General features: G+C 45.0%; 1 protein-coding gene across 29 annotated transcripts in view; it reads left to right on the top strand.

Annotated features, from left to right (window-relative positions):
• Positions 1-24,530, top strand: part of CELF2 (CUGBP Elav-like family member 2) — a 440,299-nt gene that overhangs the window by 339,982 nt on the left and 75,787 nt on the right. For all 29 annotated transcript variants that reach the window (XM_039519503.1, XM_039519472.1, XM_039519478.1 and 26 more), the window contains one exon: positions 17,506-17,554. In XM_039519503.1, the coding sequence (XP_039375437.1) occupies positions 17,506-17,554 (49 nt within the window). The remainder of the gene's footprint in view (positions 1-17,505; positions 17,555-24,530) is intronic.

Genomic DNA, 24,530 nt, shown 5'->3' with positions numbered 1-24,530 from the left:
AATCTGTCCCTAAATGTTATTGACCCAGGGAGGATTACCCCAGTGTAAAGGGGGATGCACTGGTAGCGTAGACCTGACAAAGAGGCTCTTTTGCCACTCATCCTCCCTGCTGACAGTATGGCAAACAAAAGAGTGGGTGGCTAGATAAAAGCGGGTCATGGCTGTGGACCACGACAGTCTTCGGATGTGTTTTCATTCAACCTCTGGCGGCCTGATCTAAGTTGCAGTGTCCCTGATGCTGCTTTAACCTTGTGCAGGGAAAACAGCCCGCACAAAGCAGTTGCAGGTTCAAGACAGTGCATAGCCAGTAATGTGACACCAGGCTGCAGGGAAGGTGAACAATGTCCGAGCCCTTGTGTTGGTTTTATGCCACCAGAGGATCAAGCTTATACTGGGGATATCCTCCCTAGCCCAGTTAAACTTTAAGCCACCTTTGCAAAGCATCCCTTGACTTGTGCTCTTTGGCTGTAGCTGAGGATCTGCCCCATAAAACACAATACAGAGAGGGAACCTTGTAGTCTTTCCTCAGGCAAAGCTTCTAGTGAAATGTAAGGGAGTTTTCCTGTATAAGGAATAAGTAAGGAAACACGTATTTGCATGTACTATATGTTGTTATGCGTGGTATATAAGAAAAAGTCAGAACACATTTTTCAGGCAAATCAGAGGGCTCAGTCTTTGGGAATATCACATGTAGAGCATATTCAGGATCAGGTCCTAACAAAAATTATTACATGGGCTTTGTGAACATATTAAAGGGGGGGAAGTAAGTTAGTTTTGATTACACATTGATAGTTCCCCTTTTGCCAATAAAGTATTCACCTTGATCACCTTGATCGATCGGTCCTTCAGCCCTCGTATAGATTGCTCCAATCAGAACACATCTTCCATTTTTCCTGTATTCTGGCCTTCCTTCTCCATGTGCGGCCATGTCTTCACAATACAATCTTCCCATCTCTTTGGATCTTCGCCAAGTGGTCATTTCAGTTCCCATGGGTACCACTCGGCGACAGCTAGAGTCCATCGATTGTCAGTGAGCCAAGCTATATGCCCAGCCCATCGCATTTTACCGTGCCTGCTCTCAACAATGACATCCTGCACTCCACTCTGCTGTCCGATCACTTCCTTGGGGACTCTATCAGAGTATCATTAATACTCTAATATGAATTGAAGTATTAGAAGAAATATGTGGAGATGTTTCTAGAATCATATTTCAGTGTAATAACCAGTTAATCACAAGTTTCTTTTAAATATCACTCACAGCTGGAACTTATTAAAAGAATAACCAAAAAACCCCAAGATATATTTCTTGCTATTATTGCCCATTGGATTTTTTTTAAAGGGGGAACTATTTTCAGAGAGAGAGCGGAGAGCACAATAGTTGAGCAGAGACTGTTAAGGTAGGGTTACCAACTTTCTAGTTCCACAAAACCGAACACCCTTGCCCCGCCCTCTACCCCACCGCTCATCTGAGACCACACCCCTTGTCCGAGGCCACACCCCCACTCACTCCATCTGCCCTCCCTCTGTCGCTTTCTCTCCCCACCCTCACTCACTCATTTTCACTGGGCTGGCTTAGGGGGTTGGGGTGTGGGAGGGTGCTCTGGGCTGGGACCGAGGGGTTCGGAGGATGGGAGGGGGAACAGGGCTGGGGCAGAGGGTTGAGGTGGGGGGGGTGAGGGCTCTGGCTGGGGGCGCAGTCTCTGGAGTGGGGTTGGAGATGAGGGGTTTGGGATGCAGGAGGGGGCTCTGTGCTGGTATTGAGGGGTTCAGAGGGCAGGAGCGGGATCAGGGCTGGGGCAGGGGTGTGGGGCATAGGAGTGGGTTGGGGTGCAGGCTCCATGTGGCGCTTACCTCAAGCAGCTCTTGGAAGCAGCAGCATGTCCCCCTTCCGGCTCCTACGCGGAGGCGCAGCCAGGGGGCTCTGCATGCTTCCCTGAACACAGGCATTGCCCCCACAGCTCCTGTTGGCCATGGTTCCTGGCCAATGGGTGCTGCAGAGCTGACGCTTGGTGCAGGGGCAATGTAGGGAGCCACAGGCTACCCCTATGGGTAGGAGCTGGAGCGGGGACATGCCACTGCTTCCAAGAGCTGTGCAGCACCACGGCAGGCAGGAAGCCACCCTTAGCCCCAGTTCACCACCAACTGGACTTTTAACGACGTGATCAGCAATGCTGACCGGAGCCACGAGGGTCCCTTTTCGACCGGGCATTCCAATCAAAAACCAGTCACCTGGCAACCCTACGTTAAAAACATGTAAAATGCACATTCCCTGCCACAAAGTAAGATCTGATAAAGTGCATTAGAAATGATAGAGAGCTCTCAAGGAAGTAGGAGAATGGATTTACACCACAGAAGGTTATAGGTTACTTGACTACTTAATGTACACAGTTTTGCTGCTGCTGTTTGTAACTTTATAAACCTACACAGTGGATTGTATGTAATCTTACAGGTGTGTTCTGGTGTATGTGTGTAATTTAAGAATGCAGTAACATTCCTGCCCTCATAGAATATCAAAATGTTTTGCCATTGTAGAGTATTGTACGAACATTGATGACTTTCATTTTGACACAGAATTTGACAGTTAAAGAGAATTAGTGAAACTTAAGCTCATTAGGATATGGTGGGGTGTTAAATAGAATCTAAGGATCAGATCCTCCGTTGGTAAAAACTGATATAATGCCATTGGCTTCAATGGAGCTGTGCCCATCTACACCATCTTAGGATTTGGCCGCATTCTGTTTTAATCCTGGGCAAGGATAAGAGAAAATTGTAGGGAAACTTTGGTAACTTCAGTGGTGACAGATAAATCCATAAATAAAATATCTGCAGTTCCTTGCTGGGGAGTTGATGTTGGCCCTCTATTAGTCAGATTTTCAAATACAATACACATTGTTGGTTAATGAGAACAGTTTAACAGTACAAATCTGGCTAATCAGCTCCTGTCTAGCTATCTATTAATCAGTTGATTGTCAGCATCACCCTAGTATCCAAACAACTTCCATGTAAAGTCAATAGTAGAGTCCCTACTTTGTAAAACACTTTGAGAGGAAAGGTGCTGTTGATAGCTCAGCCCTGTTGATCAGAAAGTCTCAGCTGACATCTTGATAAACAGATATTTGCATGAATGTGGGAGCTATTAGTCATGACTACTAGCTGAGTTTTTCAATATACCCCAGTCTGGAGACTTGGAACACTGGCATGTCATTCATTCAAAACTCCTTTTGGCTAAATACTGTGGCTAGTCCTTGAAATTGTTTTATAAACTTACACATTCCAAGGTAGTTTGGGGGCCCATGTAACACTTTCTAAGAAATCTGGAGGAGACTTAGTATTCAGCTGGTAATGGGGAGCAGGACCGGCTCCAGGGTTTTTGGCGCCCCAAGCAGCAAAAAGAAGAAAAAAAAAAGCCGTGATCGCGATCTGCAGCTCTACCACCACCGCTTCAGGCTTCAGTAGGGAGGAGGGATAGCTTAGTGGTTTGAGCATTGGCCTGCTAAACCCAGGGTGGTGAGTTCAATCCTTGAGGGGGCCACTTAGGGATCTGGGGCAAATATCAGTACTTGGTCCTGCTAGTGAAGGCAGGGGGCTGGACTCAATGACCTTTCAGGGTCCCTTCCAGTTCTAGGAGATAGGTATATCTCCAATTATTCATTTATTCAATTCGGTGGCTGGTCCTTTGCTTGGAGAGGGAGTGAGGGCAGGGGCGGCTCTAGACCCCAGCGCACCAAGCAGGCGCTTGGGGCGGCCGTTTCCCGGGGGGGCGGCATTTGGCTCCGGCTGAGCTCCCGCCGTCATGCCTGCGGCAGGTCCACCGGAGCCCGGAACCAGCGGACCTGCCGCAGGCATGACTGCGGCGGGTCCCGTCTTCCGCGGCTCCGGTTGAGCTCCCGCAGGCATGACTGCGGCAGGTCCGCTGGTCCCGGGCTCTGGTGGACCTGCCGCAGGCATGCCGGCAGGAGCTCAACCGGAGCCGCGGGAAGAGGGGACCCGCCGCGGGACCGGGGAAGGGCGGCGCAGCGCTCCGCGCTGCTTGGGGCAGCGTGATTTGTAGAGCCGCCCCTGAGTGAGGGACCCACCGCCGAATTGCCACCGAAGACCTGGACGCGATGCCCCAAGCAGCTGCTTGCTGGGCTGGTGCCTGGAGCCAGCCCTGCCAATGGGGAGAAAGGTTGACTGATTTACACTAGAGAAATGGGAATTGTGAATAAAGAAATGCATTCCTGGCTCAAAGCTCTTCCTCATCTTTTCTAAGTGAAAAGTGCAGAAGGTCCACATCAGCACCACTAAGACTTTCTATAAACCTTCATGCCCTCCTTTCTAATTTGAAAGGAAGCATTTCCCTGGACATTATATTTTTGGCTATTTTAGGGTTATCATGATCATATTCTTTAAATATAAGATGTTCTTGCTGTTATATTGTAATGCAAATATTAAGTACTTCCAATAGGAATGTTTTAAGATATATAATATTATAGAATTTTATATTTTGAGTCAAATAATAGACTTCACATTCTGACAGAAGACTAAGTGAGCCAATGGTCCAAGGTGACCTTTCATTCTGCACAGCGAATCAGGTAGAAGGTTTGCTGGGAAGATGAACAAACATCTAACAGAAACCCCATAGCGCAACACAGAAGGAGTGATTGGAGACGGCTGTGTCCCAGAGACTTAGAGAAGTCACAAATGAAGGAGAAGACAACTGGATATGGGGTGTTGTCACAGAAAAAAGGGAGCCCAGAGGTAGACTTTCTTGCCCTACTAAAACGTTGCTGCCTTTCACATTTTTGCCACCTGCCGTTCATTTTAAAGTGTTAGTTTGATCAGCTTGAGGTATGGGATATGTCGCACTTCAGTAACTGCATCATGATTTCCCCATGTGCCGGTTACAGAGGTGCTAACGCAGAATAGTGCAAAACAAAGTGATATGGTCAAATGAAGCTCCTACACGATAGGCATCTTTATGTCACAGCAGGAATGTTCTGCGTCCTAGCTGAGCAGGAGCTTTCATTAGAGAAGACACTATTTTCTGCGTGGGTGGGGGGGGGTCTAAAAAGCTTTTATTTGGGCCAAAAATTTCTCATGGTTATTCCTAGCCTGACAGTGAATTCGCTTTGTTAAACTGGTAAAATTAAATGTAGCTGTTTTTGTGGACTCAGAGCATGAAAAAGAGAGGTTTTCCCCAGGGCCAGGTTAAAGCCTAGGCACTGTAGGACGGTGCATAGTGCCTCAGCTCCTGCAGTCACCTGATAAGGCTGGAATCTCAGCTTTCCTTTAAGGAGCAAGGGGAAAATAAGGTTTTAGTCAGCAAGATTGCAAAGAAAATGTTGAAAACGTGACCCCAGTGTAACCAGTGTAGGGGATCCTCTTCCTGAGTCCACAGAGAGCCAGAAATGAGAGCCCTGAGAAGGGAGAACTGCCCTGTTCATCTCAGTGGGGTGTTAGCACCAAGAGCCACTGCTGGGGGGGTCCCCCAACAACACCTATCCAGCAGAGGACTCTGCATGTGGAAGAAGAGAGCAGCAGATTTGTCCCACTCACTCAAGTGTATATGCCCTGCTGCTGGAATAAGTACTGCCACTCCTGGGGAGGACACAGGGACTCCATTCTGCTGCCGTTCTGGGGGGCTATAGGAGTAAAGATGTGGGGAGGCCCTATATTATGGCATGCCTGGGGCCCCTGTATTGCTTTGCTCCAGCTCTGTTTTCCATCCCAGAACATGGTCCTTTTGCACTCAGATGATTCAAAAAATTACTTCATTGAAAGCAGCAGCCTTGCCATTGATTTGGAATGCATGCCAAAGCCTGAAAGGCTGGTCGGAACTTGAGAATAAAAAATTAGGGGGTGGTATTATGGCCCAAGTTTCCTAGTTTTACTCATGAGTTGTGCTTTTCCTCGTGCGAAACAGGCAGTTGTGTACACATCTGAAAGTGGCACATAAGGAGATCGCAGTGCGCATGCTCACAACTGCATACCGCAACCCTGTAATCATTTTAGTTGTTTGTCTCTGTAGTCTAGTGAAGTTCAGTATTTTTCCTTTCTCTGAGACACTTCTCCTCACGTGGTGCTAATATTCTTTATGGTAAAGGGATGCAAAGGAGCTAGTGAAGAGAAAATGAAATGAATCCACAAACGGGTACAGATAATAGCCCTGAGTAGAGAGTTACAGGGTACAGTTTCAAAGCACCTGAGTGGCATGCAATAAGACTTAGACTCCTAAGTGCTTAAGTCACTTTTGGAAATGGGACTTGGGATTCTAAGTCACTTAAGCACCTTTGAAAACTTTACCCAATGGCAGTAAGGAGGCCTGGTGCCCTTGTGGCGATAGTTCTTGTAGGAATGATGACCCACTGATTCTGAGATTTGAGAGACCTGGGTTCACGTCCCTGCTCTGCCACTGGCTACCTGTATGCTCTTGGGCAAGTCACTGAGGGTAGAGCTACACTGCTTACTAAGCCCAACTGCCCTTCTGTCCACACACAAATTCTTCTGACTTGGGTCAGCAAGCACCCAGGTCCTAGGACACTGCTAGGTGGGGTTGATCAGAGTCCAAATCCTACTGTGACTTGGGTCCAAACCTTCTCATTCTGCAGAGAAGATGCAGATCAAGTCACAGACCTGAGTCAGAAGGTCTGGGTGCATTAGCATGGCTGTGAGACGCAGGACAAGCAATTATAAATCCTGATTTACCGTGCAGTGTGGACACCCAAGCACAGGATTGCTAATACCAAGTCCACAAGCCCAGGTCCCACAAACCTGGGCTTACCGTGCAGTGTAGACATACCCTAAGTATCTCTCTGTCTCAAGTCCCCATGTAAAATGGGGACCCTACCTCATACATTAAATACCAATATATTAAAGATAGTGAATGATTTATATACTAAGGTAATAGGGGCTGTATAAGTAGGTAGAGCAATGGTGCCGTGGATTCTAATCCACGCTTTGGCAATGACTCACTGTATTACCTTGGCCATCACCTCGTTGTGCTTCATTTTCATTGTCTTCAGAAGTATGGATAATTATATACCATACCTCGAAGGGAACTGTGGGGCTCAGTCGATGATTAGCGAAGCGCTCTGTGATCTTTGGATGGATGGTGCCGTAGTAGTGTGACGAAGGAAGAAAATATTGGAGTGCAAACTTCAATTGGCAAAATGTCAACAAAAGTTATTGCTGCCACAGACGAGATGAATAAATATCACAGTTAAAACAATATCTGGTGTTTTGCTCAGATGTTTCAATGGGTTTGTTTTTTAAGCCCGGATAATACCAAGTAGCCCCAAGGCATTATTCCAAACAAGATGTAGAATCCAACTTGATATTATTTTTAGGATTGAATGGGTTTTGTAAAGGTTCATTTGTCTGAAGAAAAGATAGTTAATCATTTTTGTTTGCAGATGATTATGAAGGGAAAATGTCAGAGCGATGTTAAGGAAGGGGAGGTACTTCTATCTGACTTGCATATGTCCCAGAGTCACAGCAACATGGGTGGGTGGAAAGGAGTGAGGGGATTCAATGAACGGGAGCGTACATTATGAAATGAAGTTGTCATTTCTAAAACAACCAGACTGGGGGTGGGGGTGTGAGGTTATAATTTTTAAAGAAGACGAAGTGTTAAATGCTAATTCATAAATGTGGCTGGCAGAACTGTGGGATGTAAACTGTGGAAGGGATCATTAGAATACGAATTTCAGTTCAGGTCTGCAGATGGTTTGACCACACTACTCCTTTACATCAGGGGTCAGCTGAGTAAAATGATTATTAATTTAGCCAGTTAGCTTTAAACCAGTGCTCATGTACGTGGTATCTTTATTCAATGTAGATTACAAGATGCTTAATAAGATGTCAGGAATATTTACCAAAAGAAATGCAAGCTATCGTTTGGGGAGACATATGGTATTTGCCATTCAATATATATCTCAATTTGATATGCATTTATTTTAAAGCGCAGCATTATTTTAAGTCGCTCAAGTTAATGTTCACTTTAATTGAATTTTAAAAAATTGAATATAGTGTGTTACAAATGACTGACTTGGAAAACCTCCAAAAGTCATTGAATTTCAGCATTGTCAATGTTCTCGTATAAAAGAAACAACTTGTTGAAATGAGCTCTCATCTTGTTCCATATGTTCTTAATAGAACATAATGATGTTATGCATTGTGACAGGGACTGTATTTGTTGTGCACCAACCCTATTCACATATATGGATATATTAATGCTTTTATTTATTCGTATGGTATTAACATCTAGGAGCCCCAGTCATGGACATGGGGACCTTTGTGCTGGGTGTTGTACAGACACAGAACAAAGAACCTGGCTTATGGACTTGTGAATGGAAGATATTTCTTATGAACATATTACACATATTAATTGATTGAGCCTGACAACACACCAGTGTGGTAGCAACGTATTAGACTCCTTTTACAGATAGGTAATGTGAGGAAAAAGCAACTTACCTAAACAAGCCAGTGCTGGGAATCTGAGTCCTTCCTCCAACCGCTAAACGATGCCAATATGAGTCTTTCCACTGACTTCAGTGGGTTTTGAAAGTCTTTAAGGTGCCACAAGTACTCCTGTTCTTTTTGCAGACCTTTTTTAGCCATTGTTGGTTACATCTTACCAATATTCTACAGTTTACAAATTCATTATATATTCAGAGTGCTAATAATTCAGTTTACATGAACACTCACTGCATTAAAGGCAGTGTTTTACTGATAACATCTTGGGTAGATGTCAAATTTGTTTTAAAAAAAACAACAAGGAGTCCGGTGGCACCTTAAAGACTAACAGATTAATTTGGGCATAAGCTTTTGTGGGTAAAAAAATCTCACTTCTTCAGATGCATGGTAACTAATGTATACCTTCCCCTGAAGGTACCTCTCGGTAGAGCCTGTTGCTCTTGAGTCATAGCTACAATATTGGCAGCATATTGCCAAATTAATTTCATGCACACCGAGTGGTTCTTTTTTGTCCTCATCCTGAGATTTTTTTTCAAGTCCCCTCTCTCATCTATTGAGTTCTCTTCTCCCTTCTTGCCTTCTTGGCCCTCTGATCATCCTCTACTATCCCTGCTTCTTTCATGGTCCCTTTATTTCTCTCCTCCCCAGGAAGTCTCCCTTATAAGCACACTTGGTTAACACAGGGTATGTGGAGGTATATGAACTCCTCTTCATCCCTGAAACCGCTTACATAGTGACTCTGGTAAACTCCTAGGGGAGTTCTCTGAAGCTTCTCCAGAACATTTGGCCTAATCGTCCAAAGAGCTGCATCATATTTTCTTGAGAGGTGATCTGCAGAAGAAGGAGATGTGAGAGGTGAGCCAAGAGAGGACATAGTAAAACACAAACACCAGTGGGGAAGGGGGGGACGGATGAGCCAAGAGGAGCAGAGGCAGGAAGGATAGCTCAGTGGTTTGAGCATTGGCCTGCTAAACCCAGGGTTGTGAGTTCAATCCTTGAGGGGGCCATTTAGGGATCTGGGGCACCCAAAAACAAACAATAAAAACTTGGTCCTGCTAGTGAAGGCAGGGGACTGGACATGATGACCTTTCAAGGTCCCTTCCAGCTCTATGAGATAGGTAAGAGGTAACAGTAGAGACCATGAAATGGGAAGAATGGGATTAAGAGCTCCAGAGAAATGAGTGGGTTGGGGATTTTGAAAGGATTAAGGATTGGAGAGTGAGAATTTAAGAGCCACAGAGATAGAGGGTCATTCTCAGCATGCTGAGCTCTTTTAAGCCCCTTGCTTGGAGTCACACTGTGCTGAACTCTGAAGGAAACTCCTCCCTTCACCCAGAATTGTAGGGCACTAGTGAGCAACCAAAGTGTTGAACTGGTTGAAGCTAAGGATGATCAACATGGGCACACGGAACTGCTTGGTTTGTGGCTTTCTTCTGCATCAGAAACAATAAGGACAGGTTGGAAAGTGGGTGATCCCAATCATCAAGCATGTAAATTAAAGCACCTGGCTGGGATTTAATAATCCCACATGATTTTTTGTGTGTAATGAATCATGAAATAGTGACTATTATCCAAAATCTTGTCATGGCACTGTATGTGCATGGCCTGATTGTTCAGAAATGCTGAACATTCACAAATTCCACTGAGGTCCGCGGGAGTTCCGCACCTCCAAAAATCAGGCCTAGCGGCCTTTTCTCCAGCACTGAAGGGACAATCATGCTTTCAGGGTGAATGCCATTGACTGATACTAGGCTCCTCTTTAAAACAAACACACACATTCCAAAAACCTCTGTTCCATGGGACAGGTGGATTTATAAGGCACCGGGACCGTAGTATATGTTGAAATTAAGACTGAGATTAAGGGACTAGGCTGCTTTAAAGGTTCGGATACACAATTCCCATCAAAGTTAATGGCAATTGGGTTTCAAAATCCCCAGTGATTTTATAATATCCTACCCTAACTGTGCTAATATTGAAGAAAGGGTTAAGCAACTGCTGCTAGCGTGGCAGATACTGAATGCATACCAATGTCTGCTGAGAATTCTCTCCAATTCACCTTTAGCACTCCGTGTTTGACTACACCTGTTTTTTAATATTCTTTGAATAAATAAAACAAGCTTATGTTGTTGTGCGATGTGAAAACACACAATAATAATCACGGCTAATGACTCTTCTAAATGCTAAACTGTGCACACCTCCTTGTTTGGTATTTGTTTTGTATACAGAAGGTAACATACACGGAATAACTAGGAAGCCAAGTTACATATGGGGCTGTGGAATGGTATTTGACAGCCGATTAGAGTAGTCTGACAGAAATGATGATTTAATCACCACGACAGACTCCAAATTCCCAGATAGAATTCCACCCAGGTTAATCTAATTTCCTTGCAAAATTTTTGCCAGAAATAGACTCTTACCTTGCTTATTTTTCCCCCTTATAGATGTCACATGGTTTTGACAAGAATGTAAATAGATAGAGTTATTACTGTTGAAAAGATGACTTTGAAGCTTGAAAGCGAGACAGGATCTGTACCTCTGAGAGTGTTTTTTCCAGCACAGTTGTATTTACATATGGTTGTACCTGCTCAGAAAAAAAGAATGAAAAGCCCCTAATTAGTCATCTTTAACTTATAGGCCAGGACTTGGGGTCTGCTCCTGCTCCCAGGAAAACCAACAGTAAGCTTCCTATCGACTTAAGTGGGATTGCACGTCTCGCAAGCAGTTGTTCCAATTCCCATGTGGACCCACGTTAGTATCCATTTGTCAGATTGGAGTCCTAGTTTTTATGCTACTTTGCACTGCGACCTTGTGCGGTTTAGTGGGTAGCACACAGAACCCAAGTCTCCTGAATCCCCGTTCTATTTCTGGCTCTGCCGCTGACAGACCTTGGGCATGTCACTTCACCTCTCCATGCCTCAGTTTCCTCATCTGAAAAATAGGGATAATGATGCTTACTTTCTCTGTAAAGCACTACATAAGAGCGAGATATTGTTGTTGTCTGTACAGCATCATGCACATCAGTGGAGCTACAGAAAACCTTGACGATGCATGATTGTTCTCTATTACAGTCTGGTTTCAAAGAGCTCGAGACATGGGGCTTCTACCAGATCTCTTGGGAGGTTGTTCTACAGTCAAGCTTGCTGATAGAAAATACCAGTTTTTTCCTTTTGCCATGGGGTCTGAGCTGCATTCAGGGTGTCGTTGATGTGCAATTTTTTTTTACCTGCGTTACTTTATTTCTTCCTTATTTATTAACTGCAAAATCATTCTCATAAGTACTGCACGTTTATAAGCAATGCTTCCTTCGAGCCACAGAAAAAACATCTCCACTGTTTTTAGTTATGAAAGCATGACATATTGAGAAATCACTCACCTGGAGATACATAAGTGTATGGCTTTCTGATGTATATCTACAATAACTGCTTTCTGATAAGACATGAAATCCTTCATTTCAGTAGATGACATGATTCTAGTGGGTGGCATCTAATTTGAAACAGGTTTATATCATCTGTAATCTTTTGGAGGACCTGGGAAAGCGCAGCTATTTTATTACTTTATAGCCTACAGTTATACAAGCAAGATATAAAATGCTCCGATTATTTTCCCTTTGGCTCATTGTAGAGGGAAGGGAAAGTACCTATTTAGCCCTTGTCTCTGCCCTCTTTAATTTTCTTATTCACTGCACACCTCTTCCAGATTCAATCTCCCCCCTTCACACACACACACTTTTAAATATTTTATGGGTAGAGAGCTTATAATATGTATTGTCACGGCAGCTGTCTCTAGAGGTCAGCAATGAGTTTAATAATGAGATGCGAACCAGTGACTCTGTAAAACCCATTTCAGGTTATAAATGGTGTGTTTTATTGAATCTAGTGTTAAAGGTTGCTAACTTATCAGTTGGTGATGGCCAGGGTTAAACAAGCTTCAACATGAGCCCACTCATGTAAGGAAACTAACAGGGTAACATTTTTTACCACCCTTTTTTCTCCAGATGCCCCGTTTTTGTGTCTTGTACCCACCTTACTGTGGATATTCTGCAGGTTATTCACAGGGCCTGATTCTGATCTCATGCTAGTTGGCCCTAATGTAACTTGATTGAGTACAATGGAGTTACTCCTGATTTACAGCTTGGTGAGCAGAGAAACAGGCCCACAGTTTTGATTGAGAAATTTTGAAGTTAGGTGCAAACCACAGTCACAGCTGAGTCATGAGTAGAACTGTTATTTTTGCTAAAAGGACAAACTAGTGGCTTAACAGCAAATCAGTGGTAATTATGCCATGATGAAAGTTACAATGTGGGTGAGGTACTATCTTTTATTGGACAAGCTTCTGTTGGTAAAAGAGACAAGCTTTTGAGCCACACAGAGCTCTGCTCCAGACCGAATACCAGCCAGCTCTACAGAAAAGATTTTAGGGAAAAGGCTGTTTCAGAGAAGATTAATTTGCTAGAGTTAACCTACTTCTACCGGACTAGAATTTACCTGTTTTGTTTTATTTGTAACCACATCTGTTCCTATTCTCTTTGTTTAGTATCTCTGTTCTTTATTCATAAACTTATTCTTGGTTTTACTATAAGTTCTTCTCAGGGTATGGCTACACTTGCGAGTTGCAGCGCTGGTGGAGGCTTTCCAGCACTGCAATTAGTAAGTGGCCACACCTGCAGGGCACTTCCAGCGCTGCAACTCCCTGGCTGCAGCGCTGGCCGTACACCTCACTCAGCATGGGGAATAAGGATTGCAGCGCTGGTCCTGCAGCACTGGTCATCAAGTGTGGCCACACACCAGCGCTGTTATTGGCCTCCAGGGTATAAGGGTGTATCCCAGAATGCTTTTAACTAAATTACTCCCTTTGTTTTGTTATGCAGCCTCTCTTTGTTTTGTTGTGAACCTCCGGAGCGCCCTTGCTACCGGAGCTGCTTATCAGCTCCTGTTTGCTGTGATCAATCTGTGAACAATCAAATGAGATCCTCCTCCCTGCGTGATTCACAGGGGTTGAGTGTTTGCATTTTGCTTGACCAGCAGCGAGAAAAGGAGTCATTCACAGGGGTTGAGTGTTTGCTTTGCTTGAGAGAAACGGGGGGAGGGGACAGAGGGGGGAAAGAGAGTATGTTGGATGCAGGCTGCTTGCCGTTAACAGTAAGGGGGTGGGAAAATTTTCTGATTTTGCACAGTGTCAGTTCCAAAAATCCACTCTCTCTTCCCCGGTCCCTGTCACACTGCCCCACACCCCCCTCTTTTGAAAAGCACGTTGCTGCCATTTGAATGCTGGGATAGCTGCCCATAATGCATCACTCCCAACAGTGCTGCAAATGCTGCAAATGTGGCCACACTGCAGCACTGGTAGCTGTGAGTGTGGCCACACACCAGCGCTGGCCCTGCACAGCTGGACGACCAGCGCTGCAACTACCAGCGCTGCAGATTTGTAAGTGTAGCCATACCCTCAGTGTATTAATACAAAAGTGTGATTCCTCAGCTCAGCTAGCAGACTGGTGTGCATAACTCTCACTCAGGAGACAGCAGACTTGGTAATTTCTGAGGCTTTACACGCCTTGCAGCAGCAGCTGCAGACAGCAGGGGTGTGAAACACAATCTGCAGCTGCCAAAGCCAGCTAAGCGCCAGTGCAGTCAAAGCCCGGCGCGGCGCGCGCAGCTCCGCGCCTCCGTTCCCCCAGGAGGAGGTGGAGCGCGCTGGCGCTGGAGTTTTCTCCCAGCGGCTGCTGCGCTGACACATAGCTTCAGCGCGCTGCGGCAGCGCGCTTTGAAGTTTAAGTGTAGCCATAGCCTAAGAGTGTCTAGTAACGGGCTGGATACTGGTGAAGAACCCATTTCCAGGATGTTCGGGAACTAGGGTGCATCAAGTGTTATCCGCAAGGCATAGTAAAAGCTGGCAGAGCTTTAGAGGAAATTGTATGATTGGCTAACAGACTGGGGTGAAAGGGAGCTGTCACTCACGGCTTGTCTTCACTACCGGGGAGATTGACGCTGCTGCAATTGATGCAGTGGGTGTCAGTTTAGCGGGTCTAGTGAAGACCCACTAAATCAACGGCAGAGCGCTCTCCGGTCGACCCTAGTACTCCACCTCTCCGAGAAGAATAAAATAAGTCGACCACAGAGCATCTCCCATTGACGCAGCACAGTGAAGATGCTGCAGTAAGTCGACCTAAGCTACGTTGACTCCAGGTACGCTATTCACGTAGCTGTAGTAACGTAACTTGGGTGGACTTACCCTGATAGTGAAGACAAACCCTTAGTTTAGCTCCAGCATGTCTCTCTGTTGCTAAGGCAAAGGGGTAAGAAGGCCACCCATAGTTCTGCGCTCCCTGAAAAAACATTACTCTGGGTGATAAAGTGCAAACTGATTGTGGCTTTTTGATGGTAACCGCCACAAAGAACACTTTCCTTATGAGCTTGATCCACAATTGACCTCTATGTCTAACCTCTCTAGGATGAAACTAAAAAGATCCTTCACTTTAGAACCATAAACTTGTAGAAACTACAGATGGAACCAACTCTGGTCTAAATCTATCTGCTTAGATGCTGAAGTATTAAGTGCTGAATAAATACAGGAAGATAGTTTGATTTCCCCATCTAGTGTAATAGGTGCGTTGGGTTGGTTTTTCATGACTGCATGTTCTCCAGGGCTTTGTCAATCTGACATAACCCAAGCGATGCTAATTCCAGCACTTCCCTCGGGAGACTGTTCTACATGAAAGACCTTTGGTACTAGAACAGACGGCCTAAATTTTCCTTTGCTCATTGCTCCTAGTTACACCCTCTTGCATCACCCTAAACAATTCCTTTAGCTCATTGATGACTTCATCTTTCAGATGCTTAGCAAAGAGGCAATGCAGATAATGGGCTCATTTTAGCGAGTTATGCCACTTTTTTCTTGTTTGATTTTTCCCTTGATGGGGGCAATGCACTTTCCCACATTCCCAGGAACTTAAATTCCCCTGCGGTGTGCATGGAAACGTAGGACTGAAAGGGGCCTCACAAGTTCATCTAGTCCACCCCTTTCACCCCGACCCACCCCACATTGAGGCAGGATTAAGTATACTTTGACCATCCCTGACAGATGTCTGTCAAACTTGTTCTTAAAAACTTCCAAGGGGTTTCCACAACCTCCCCAGGTAATCTGTTCCAGGGCTTCACTATCCTTGTAGTTAGAAAGTTTTTCCTAATATCTAACCTAAATCTCCTTTAATATTGCTGATGTCAAGATAACAATTAAACATCAGGTAAAGGAAACAAAGCATAATAGACATTCCCCTTCCTTAGATATTAGTTGAAAATCAGAAAGATGGCAGACAGGCACTGGGCTGTTAGAGTCCGGTTGGGAAATAAATGGATCAAAGAAAACTGGATTGTTAAAATGAAGTATTTTACACATCCCGGTGACTACATGCACCATATGGCTCTGCTTGTTCCTTAAGACACTGTAGGGAATGAAACAGAAGAGGTTTTGCAAGCAGTGCAAGGAGTGTATTGATTTGTGGGACTGGGGGACATTCTGAACTTTGAGCAGATTCTATGGAAGATTCACAGTAATGTTCCCTACTTGCCAAGGAATCTAGCAAGTACAGCATTGAAAACTAAATATCACTACCAAAAACCACACATGCTAGTCATTTTCTCTTCCTCTCTGGCTCTAAACACATTTGACATGATTGTGTGGTTCCTATCTTCTGCTTAATTGTTGATTTTTTCCAATTCCATATTTGGCATCTTTTTAAAATAAAGCTGGAATAGCAGTTGACGGTTTCAGGCAGCGCAAACCCTGTTGCGTTCACGGAGTGCAATAATAATACAGTCCGTTCAACATGCCTATGTTGAAATGTGGAGGAATTATTGGAGAAAAGTCTATGGCCCCAATCTTTCAATGAGCTCTGCATCTTAAGGTCCCAGCGCATGTGCAGAGCCCCACTGAAGTCAGTAGATCTCTATGCGACCTCAGGTGTCTTTCCCCACAGAACAATTTTCAGGATCAGTGCCTAAGGCTTGAGAGCAGCAATAAGAAATGACCACCGAGGTGCAGTGGGAATTTGTACACTGAAATTGCTCTGCAAGCTCATCAGAGATATCCTCTTAACAGCTGTCATGTGCTTGCACTGTGCTAAGAAACGAGTGCATGGTGGAGATTTGGGGGAAGGTGTAAAAAACAAAAAGAAAAGGCTCCGGTTTGTAATGTGTTTTCAGATCAAAAGTCTTGTAGCTGCAGGGGAGTGACGTGGTGCAGCGCCCCATTCCGAAAGGCAGAGTCCGCCGTTCCAATGCGAGATTGTAGATTGTCCTTGTGTGCAACACAGTGCGTTAATTGCTATATAACGCTACACACAGGAATTAGCTTATTGTTCAGAAACAGGTTGAAAAAGAAAAGTGCATTAGGAGTTTTGATGAGACCAGGATTGTAGCCACATCCTAAGGGCAGCTTGGTGAATGAGTGATTACAGTGTTTTGAAGAGAAGGCCACTCACTAAGCAAGCAACAGCTATGGGAATCACAGATCTTTTCCCCTTTGGTACTGGATGAGTTGTTGTCACACACTTCTTAATCACGAACCAAAGTTCATTTGTTAAACCAAACAAATCAAGACGTGTAGGTTTCAGTTGCTGCCTGGCAGTTCTTAGATTACTTTAGAATTTTGTCTCTGTTCTGCTAGTTGTTAACTTTTCTTTTCTTGAGTTTGTTATAAGCTGGTAAAACAGAAATCACGCATGCCATAAACCAGCGAGGGCTGTAACTTGAGAGGTCTTCTGAAACTAAATACAACAAATTAAAGTTTATATGAGTCCTGTGGGCCCAATAAATTGTGGGGGTTTAAACTTGCTGGTTATAAAATACTCCTTTAACATTTTACTTTCATTTAAAAGCCAATATTAAGGTATCATTTGAGATTTATATCTTTCTGACTTGCCAGCCTGTTTAATATTGATCGTGTATCGTTTTAGCCCCCTGAGCAACTAAAGTCAGCAGTGCCAATAAAAGTAAAATGCTTGACTTTGTGACTGTCTAACCTGCTTTACTGTCTTTTTATTTATATTTTTAGATGCATCATCCTATTCAGATGAAACCCGCAGATAGTGAAAAGTCCAATGGTAAGTGATTATCCTATTTCCTACTTAATATGTGTGTGTGTGTCTCTTTTCATTTAAAAAACAAATGCAAGGTATGGCTTATGCTTTTCTCTTAAAATAGCGAAAACCTTTTAAAGAAGTGTCCCTATAGCTGAGAGGTGCTGAAAAATGTTGACCTGCTTTTAATTCCCATTTATCTTCAGTTTAAAGAAGGGAGGAAGTGTTCTTTTCTCTCTTCCTTATGCTTTCTCTGTGTCATGGCTTTGTTGTGCTTGTCTTTTGTTGGTATCCTGCTGACAGTAGTTGTGGAGTTTCTTAGCGATCAGTAACATCTGATGCTGATAACAGTCTGAGATTAAAATAACATGGGAGTGGAAAGAGAAAGTCCCATGTTCAGGAAAGTGTTTAGCACTGTCTGAATTGGACTTAGGTATATTCTTCAAGTTAAGCATGTGTCTAAACACCCTTCCTGAATAAGGATGCTACTCTGATTCTAGGCTCAATTTAAAATCAAACTGGATGTTTGCTCTTAATTATGAGACCCATATTGACTTTTGTTTTAGGTAGGGTACTGTAGACCTCTCTCAAATAAATATTATGACAATAATATTTATTCAAAATATAGGTTATTGACTTAAGGAATATATATGATGTGCAAAATATACAGTGTGCTAAATCTATAAAATACATCAGATCTGCGTATTCCAGGCATTAGACAATCTGATGGTAGGGCTGCCTGTGTGTGTTTTGTTTTAAAAAAATCTATACATCTTTTCCCCCTTGATTCATTCCTATAATTTACTAAAATATATGTTAAAGAAATCACCTTCCTTCTTAGACTGCAAGAGCTTCTTTTCCCCATAAGGCTGACATAATCAGAGCCAGTGCCTTCCAACAGGCATCTCTGCACCTCATTAATTAGTAATCAGGGCAGAAGCCATGCACTTAGAGATCTACATATCTGCAAATGTAAATGATGATTGGGCTCTAAATCTCTCCGCAAGGTTTTGCTAATTGTACTGCTTCCCATTTTTAGCCTTCTCCACAGACTAAAGTTTAGAAGGAACTTAAAACTTTGTACTGTGCTCCTTTCCACGTTGCGGACGTCTTTAAAAACTGGCCAGGTGCACAGCGGAACTGGGCTGGCCCTGATGGAAATGGAAATGAGGAAACTTGCTCTTCTTTTGGAGAGGTGCTCACATAACATAAACCAAAAAAGCACTCACCACTAGCACAGAGTCGTCACCCTTGTTTGGATGCTCAACAGAAAGGCCAAGTAGTCTGAGTATGCAAACTGGGTGAAATCCTAGCCCCATTGAAGTCACTGGGAGTTTTGTCACTGACTTCACAAGGACCAGGATTCCACCCCAAGTATTGATCATGCTTTCAATGGCCGATTTTTTTTCCTCCTCTGCAAGGGTACTACATAAGACCCCATGAACTAATGAAGTCCAGCGTAAGCCTTGTATGCGCCCTTCTACATAGGGTAAATTTCACTCTAAAATCTCATGGACAGAATAGAAGTGCAACAGAGAATTGACCAAAAATGAACCCCCTCATCCCTAGACCGTGTCCTCCCAGAACAAGACTCAAGCACATTGGCAAAGCACTGTAGGGAATTTTGCAATGCCTGAACCGGTGCCAAGCATAAATGCCTTGCTCTCCAAGGCATTCTCCAACACCTTTCACCAGCCCTAAATACAGCTAAGTTGCTTTTTTTTTCCTCCAAACGTTTTCCAGATTTTGGGAGAAGGCACAGAAGTCCCAACTGACCAAAGGAAAGTAAGCAGGTGGAATGGCCTCCTTTAGATTAATCTTCTGAAGAAAAGCAAACAATGTCTAATTTTCACATGCACATTTAGAATGTTCAGAACTCTTTGTTGTTTGAAGCTGGAGAGGAAAGCTACCGCTATGGTGATGAATGTAGCGTAGCACCTTAGAGATACAGGAAGTGGGATCAGAGCCAGGGTGTGGGAGGTGAGCTAGAGGTTTGGTAGCTTGGGGGGGGCAGAGTGGTGCAATGCAGAGGAACAGCTGGTATCTGTTTTCCGGGTGCCACTGTGCCAGCAGCTAAAGAAGGGCATGTGTCTGTGCCAATGGCACACTGGAAGGAAACAGTATGCCATCAGCAGGGCATGCAGGGTGAAAAGAGCTCCGGAGGAGGAGAGAGAGGTCTGGGGAAGAGATAAAGAGCTAACCAAGGTGGGTTAGTCTTTGTGATGGGTAGTGTTTGAGCATTTGTGGGGAGTTCTTGAACCATTCGTTCTCTCACCATGGGAAGCGATGCATCAGAACTGAATAAGGTTTTATTGGTAACTAGAACTTCTAAAAGTTCAAAGAGCTTGAAGACTCCTGTTGACCAAAAGTTCCAAGTAGCTCATAGATAGACATACGAGAACTATAGCAAGCGCAGACTGAAGTTCTGTTGAGTTTACCAACCTCTCTGTAGGGCTGATGAAACCCGATGAAGCTTGATATGGGCTCTGATGTTCCCTTGGTAATTTTACAGGATTTCTAAGACTCAGTATTTGCTGAGTGACAGTGTTGAAAAGCCTATTAAGCTGGATGATCTGGTCTGACAACAGTTTGCCCAGTTCTGGACTCAAAACCAAAATTTGTATGAAGGCTTTGCAATGTTCTGTTTAGTGTCCTTTTTTTAAAAAACAATTGCTCACTTCTGAATTCCAGGGCTTGACTTGCAGTGCCCAAATATTATGGGAAGGGAATTTCTGCCCCAATTGGAAGCAGAAAGCACAGTGACTTTCACACGTGCTTCTTGTGAGACTTCCAGATGCAAGAGGGTTTGGATGAGCGACCAGACTTGTGTGCACTTGCATGAAGTGGCTCTGAACTGTGACCCCCCCCTTGTGATTTATGTGTCACTTAAGAGCCAATCCTCTGCTGACTTATCCTCATATCAACCTCCAGAAGCCAAGTTTGAGTCAGAGACCTCTATAGGAGTGATGTGGTACAGACATCTCCCGCACATGCCTGGTTATGGAATAGCTGTGGAGCAGCACCTCGCCACTTCTACAGTCTGAGGGCATTCTCAGCCTTTGTGTCCCCCTATGCAGTGTAGAATGGCTGGTGAATATGGGTAGCAGCCTCCAGACTTGCTCTCCACCCCTCTGTATGAAGGGTGAAGGTGGGCCTCTGCAGAGCATGACCGTACACTGGCCTTCAGGTCCTATCTCCTCCTATGCAGATGCAGCAAAATGTAATCAGCTTCATGGTACCCAGGGCCTTCTGCAGCTAGAGCAAATGGAGCAGCATCCTTAGTGCTAATGAATTTCTTTCACTGGAGGATACTTAAAATAATTAGCCGATAAACGTACCCTCCCTAAAAGTTCTTCCTTTGAAAAGATGAAGTATGCAGTATACGGTGCTCATAAATTCATAGAGTTTGAGGCCAGAAGAGACCATTATATCTTCTAGTCTGTCCTCCTGTACATATCTCATTAATGATGGACCTCAGGACAGATATCCCGAGGACAGTATATGACCATTTTTATAAAATGCCAAGACTTTGGGGAAACCAAGAAAAATTCTCCATTGCATTATCCTGGACTTACTTTCTGATTCACTGAAAGGGTGAAGAAATGGTTTTGAAATCCTAAGTGGAGAAACTTGCAGATTTGGAAGCAGTAATTAAATGCCATATGCCAGCACTAACACATAGAAAAGTTGTTAATTAATTCAGGCAGTTCCAGATCCAGGTGTGACTTTGACAGATTGTACACTAGGGCTTTTCGCCATCTTACAAATAAGGATAAAAAAATCTTTTTTCCTTCCCTCCAGGGGGAAAAAACATTTGTACTTAAATAATTAACCGTTACTTGATTGGCTTAAAGGAGAGGACAACTTATTCTGAGAAGGAAACAGTGTTCTAGATATATTTAAATATGATAGCTTCAGTCACTTAAGGGGACACTGTCACATATTGTCACGATAGAATTTTAGCTTCAGGAAAGAAAGAGAGAAGTTTAGCAAACCTTAATAGCATTTTTCATTACTTAATTGTTTAAACATTCTCCTGTAGTGCTGTGATCCCAAGCACAGCCCCTTGGTTTTAACATATGAGAATCCATAACTGAAATGATGGGCTGGGAACTGAGAAGTGAAAAAAGATTAGTCAGTTTTCACTGTCCAGGCAAACTGAATGAAGTGTAAAAATGAGACACTAATGCCTTTCTACTGCAATGCAGTGACTTCAGTGGGACTCCTCAAGGGCTCCACCCAGGCAGACACAGCTTCAAGATTGAGTCCAATGTACATTTACAGGGCTGGATTCACCGGTACACTCTAGCTGCTTTGTCCTGCTCCGGCAGTGCAAAGCAGCTATACATTTGTTAACTGGCTGGTTATATATCAGGTTACATCTGCTTTACATTGCCAAAATAGTGCAAAGCAGCCAGACAGCAGTACTGAGTCCAAAATCCATGCATCAGAACGAACCCCTCCCCCAAAAAGGTGATTTAAATAAATAAATCGTGCTTTTTTATCTGTCTTCTGAATTTTGAACTGCTTCTGTCCACCCCTGCATGGGATGGACAGGAGCTCCTGTGTCTAACCTGCATAGGATGGGGCTTCCTCTGGGGTCTTATCTCCATTAACTCTGCACTTTCCTGAACTGTGGTGGGAGGTGAGGCCACTGCTGTCAAGATCAGAGGAAGGAGGCCTGGTCCCATGGTCAGTGCCGCAACTAGGCATTTTAACACCTGGGGTGAGCAAGCATATTCCCCCCCCACCGGTTTTTTAGTTATTTCTCCGTTCCCAGGGCTCTACGCCCTGGGTGGCTGCCTCACTTGTTCCCCGCACTCCCTCCCCACCCCCGGTTACAGGCCCTGCCTGCTGCGTGCACCATTTCTGGGGCTCTGCTCAACTCTGAGCACCTGCTAACCTGTAACATATGTGGCCAGGGCTGCCCAGAGGATTTGGGGGGCCTGGGGCAAAGCAATTTTGGGGGCCCCTTCCATAAAAAAAAGTTGCAATATTATAGAATACTGTATTCTCGTGGGGGCCTCTGCAGAGCCTGGGGCATGGGGCAAATTTCCCCACTTGCTCCCCCCCCGGGTGGCCCTGTATGTGGCACAGCAACCTCTAATGGTTAAAGTGGGGTGACTAGGTGTCTGGTTTTCGACTGGAACACCCGGTAGAAAAGGGACCTGGCAGCTCCAGGCAGCACCACCGACCAGGCCATTAAAAGCCCTGTCCTGGGGCACCGCGCTGCACCCCGGAAATGGCCAGCAGGTCCAGCTCCTAGGTAGGGGGCCCACCGGGCTCCACGTGCTGCCTCTGCCCCAAGCACCAGCTCTGAGCTGGCGGGGGGGGGGTGCCTGCAGGCGAGACCAGCACGTGCTGTGTAGTCCTGTCCCCGGCGCCCTGCTTAGAAACCGGACCTGCTGGCTGCTTCCAGGGCGTAGCATGGAGCCAGGACAGGCAGGCAGCCTGCCTTAGCATCGCTGACCAGGAGCCACCTGAGGTAAACCCACGCCCCAGCCCTGAGCTTCCCCTCCCCCCACCCGGAGTCCCCTCCTGAACCCAAACCCCTCATCCCCTGCCCCACCTCAGAGCTCTCACCCCCTCCTGCACCCCAGCCCCTCCCCCATACTCCGAATCCCTCGACCTCAGCCTGGAGCCCACTCCTGCACCCCAAACTCCTCATCCCCGGCCCCAGCCCAGAGCCCTCACCCCTCCCACACCCCAAACTCTGCTGCCTCAACCTGCAGCCCTCTCCCACATTCTGAGTCTCTCAGCCCCATCCCCCAGCCTGGAGCTCCCTCCTGCACTCCAGCCCCTCATCCCCAGCCGGAGCCCTCACCCCCTCCCACACTCCAACTCCCTGCAACATTTCTGGCCCCACCCCAGAGCCCGCATCCCCTTTTGGAGCCCTCACCCCCTCCTGCAACCCAGCCCCCTCCCCCAGCCCAGTGAAAATGAGTGAGGGTGGGGGAGAGCAAGCCACAGAGGGAGGGGGAATATTGAGAGCAGGGGAAGGGGCAGGGATAAGGTGTTTGGTTTTGTGCCAATTGAAAGTGTGAAACTGCCAGCCACACAGACAAAATCTGTGAGCTGCCTCCAGTTTTACTGTAGAGAACCCCACTCCCCTGCCAATGACCTGTAGTCCTCACAGCACTTTAACTATCAATCCCCACAACACTTCTTGTTCATACTGGAAAGACTGAGGCAGAGAGGTTAAGTAACTTGCCCAAGAGCACAGAGATAATCAGTGTAAGAACCCAGGAATTTGTGGCTCCCATCCTATGCTGATAGGAATAGATCATGCCTTTCTCTGCATGAAAGTATATTGTATTGTTTTAAATTGATATCATGCCTTACAACAGAGTAAAAACTGCATAGGCGCCTTCATCTTGGCAGTGCTCCTTTAAACATACTGCGTGGTTAGGCATTTAGCCAAGTAAGAAATTTGTAATTTTATAAGTTTACCACTGATCAGCAGTACCAAACAGCATTGGATATGAGGCATGTCATCCTACCAATATGTCTTCTGTACACTGAGCATTTTCCTTGAAATGTGCATTTTGAAGATGTACAGTACACGGGAGCTGGGTGTTTAATTTACTATAAAATCACCCTCCAGCTGAAAACCTGCAAAATCGTTTTAGTTAAATGGCATATTTGTAGATTTACTAGTGAAAGTGAAGGAGGCCAGTAGGGAGTTTGTCATCTGCTAGTGTCTGGAAAATTAACAAACATCTTAGCATTTGACTTTGGGGGAGGGGAAGTTAAGTGGCTGTTTGGCAGAGTAGCATCTTCCGCTTTTCTTTGTAGGCTGGAGGAAGAGATCCCCTGCATCCATTAAGGTCCCTTATTTTTTTATCTTCTGCTGGAAGATAAAAAGTCTTCACCCTTCCCTGTAAGCAGGAGCAAATGGGACACCCTTTGGGGCTAGAGTGCAGTTGTTTAATTGGCTGAGGCAGTGTCGTTTGTAGGATTGAGCATGGAGCTGGGAGCTCAATCACCATGTGGCTCTAGA

Source organism: Mauremys reevesii, linkage group 1, assembly GCF_016161935.1.
Source record: "Mauremys reevesii isolate NIE-2019 linkage group 1, ASM1616193v1, whole genome shotgun sequence".
Lineage (NCBI taxonomy): Eukaryota > Metazoa > Chordata > Testudines > Geoemydidae > Mauremys > Mauremys reevesii.
The sequence above is the reverse complement of the archived record's forward strand: the minus strand, read 5'-3'. Positions and strand labels throughout refer to the sequence as shown.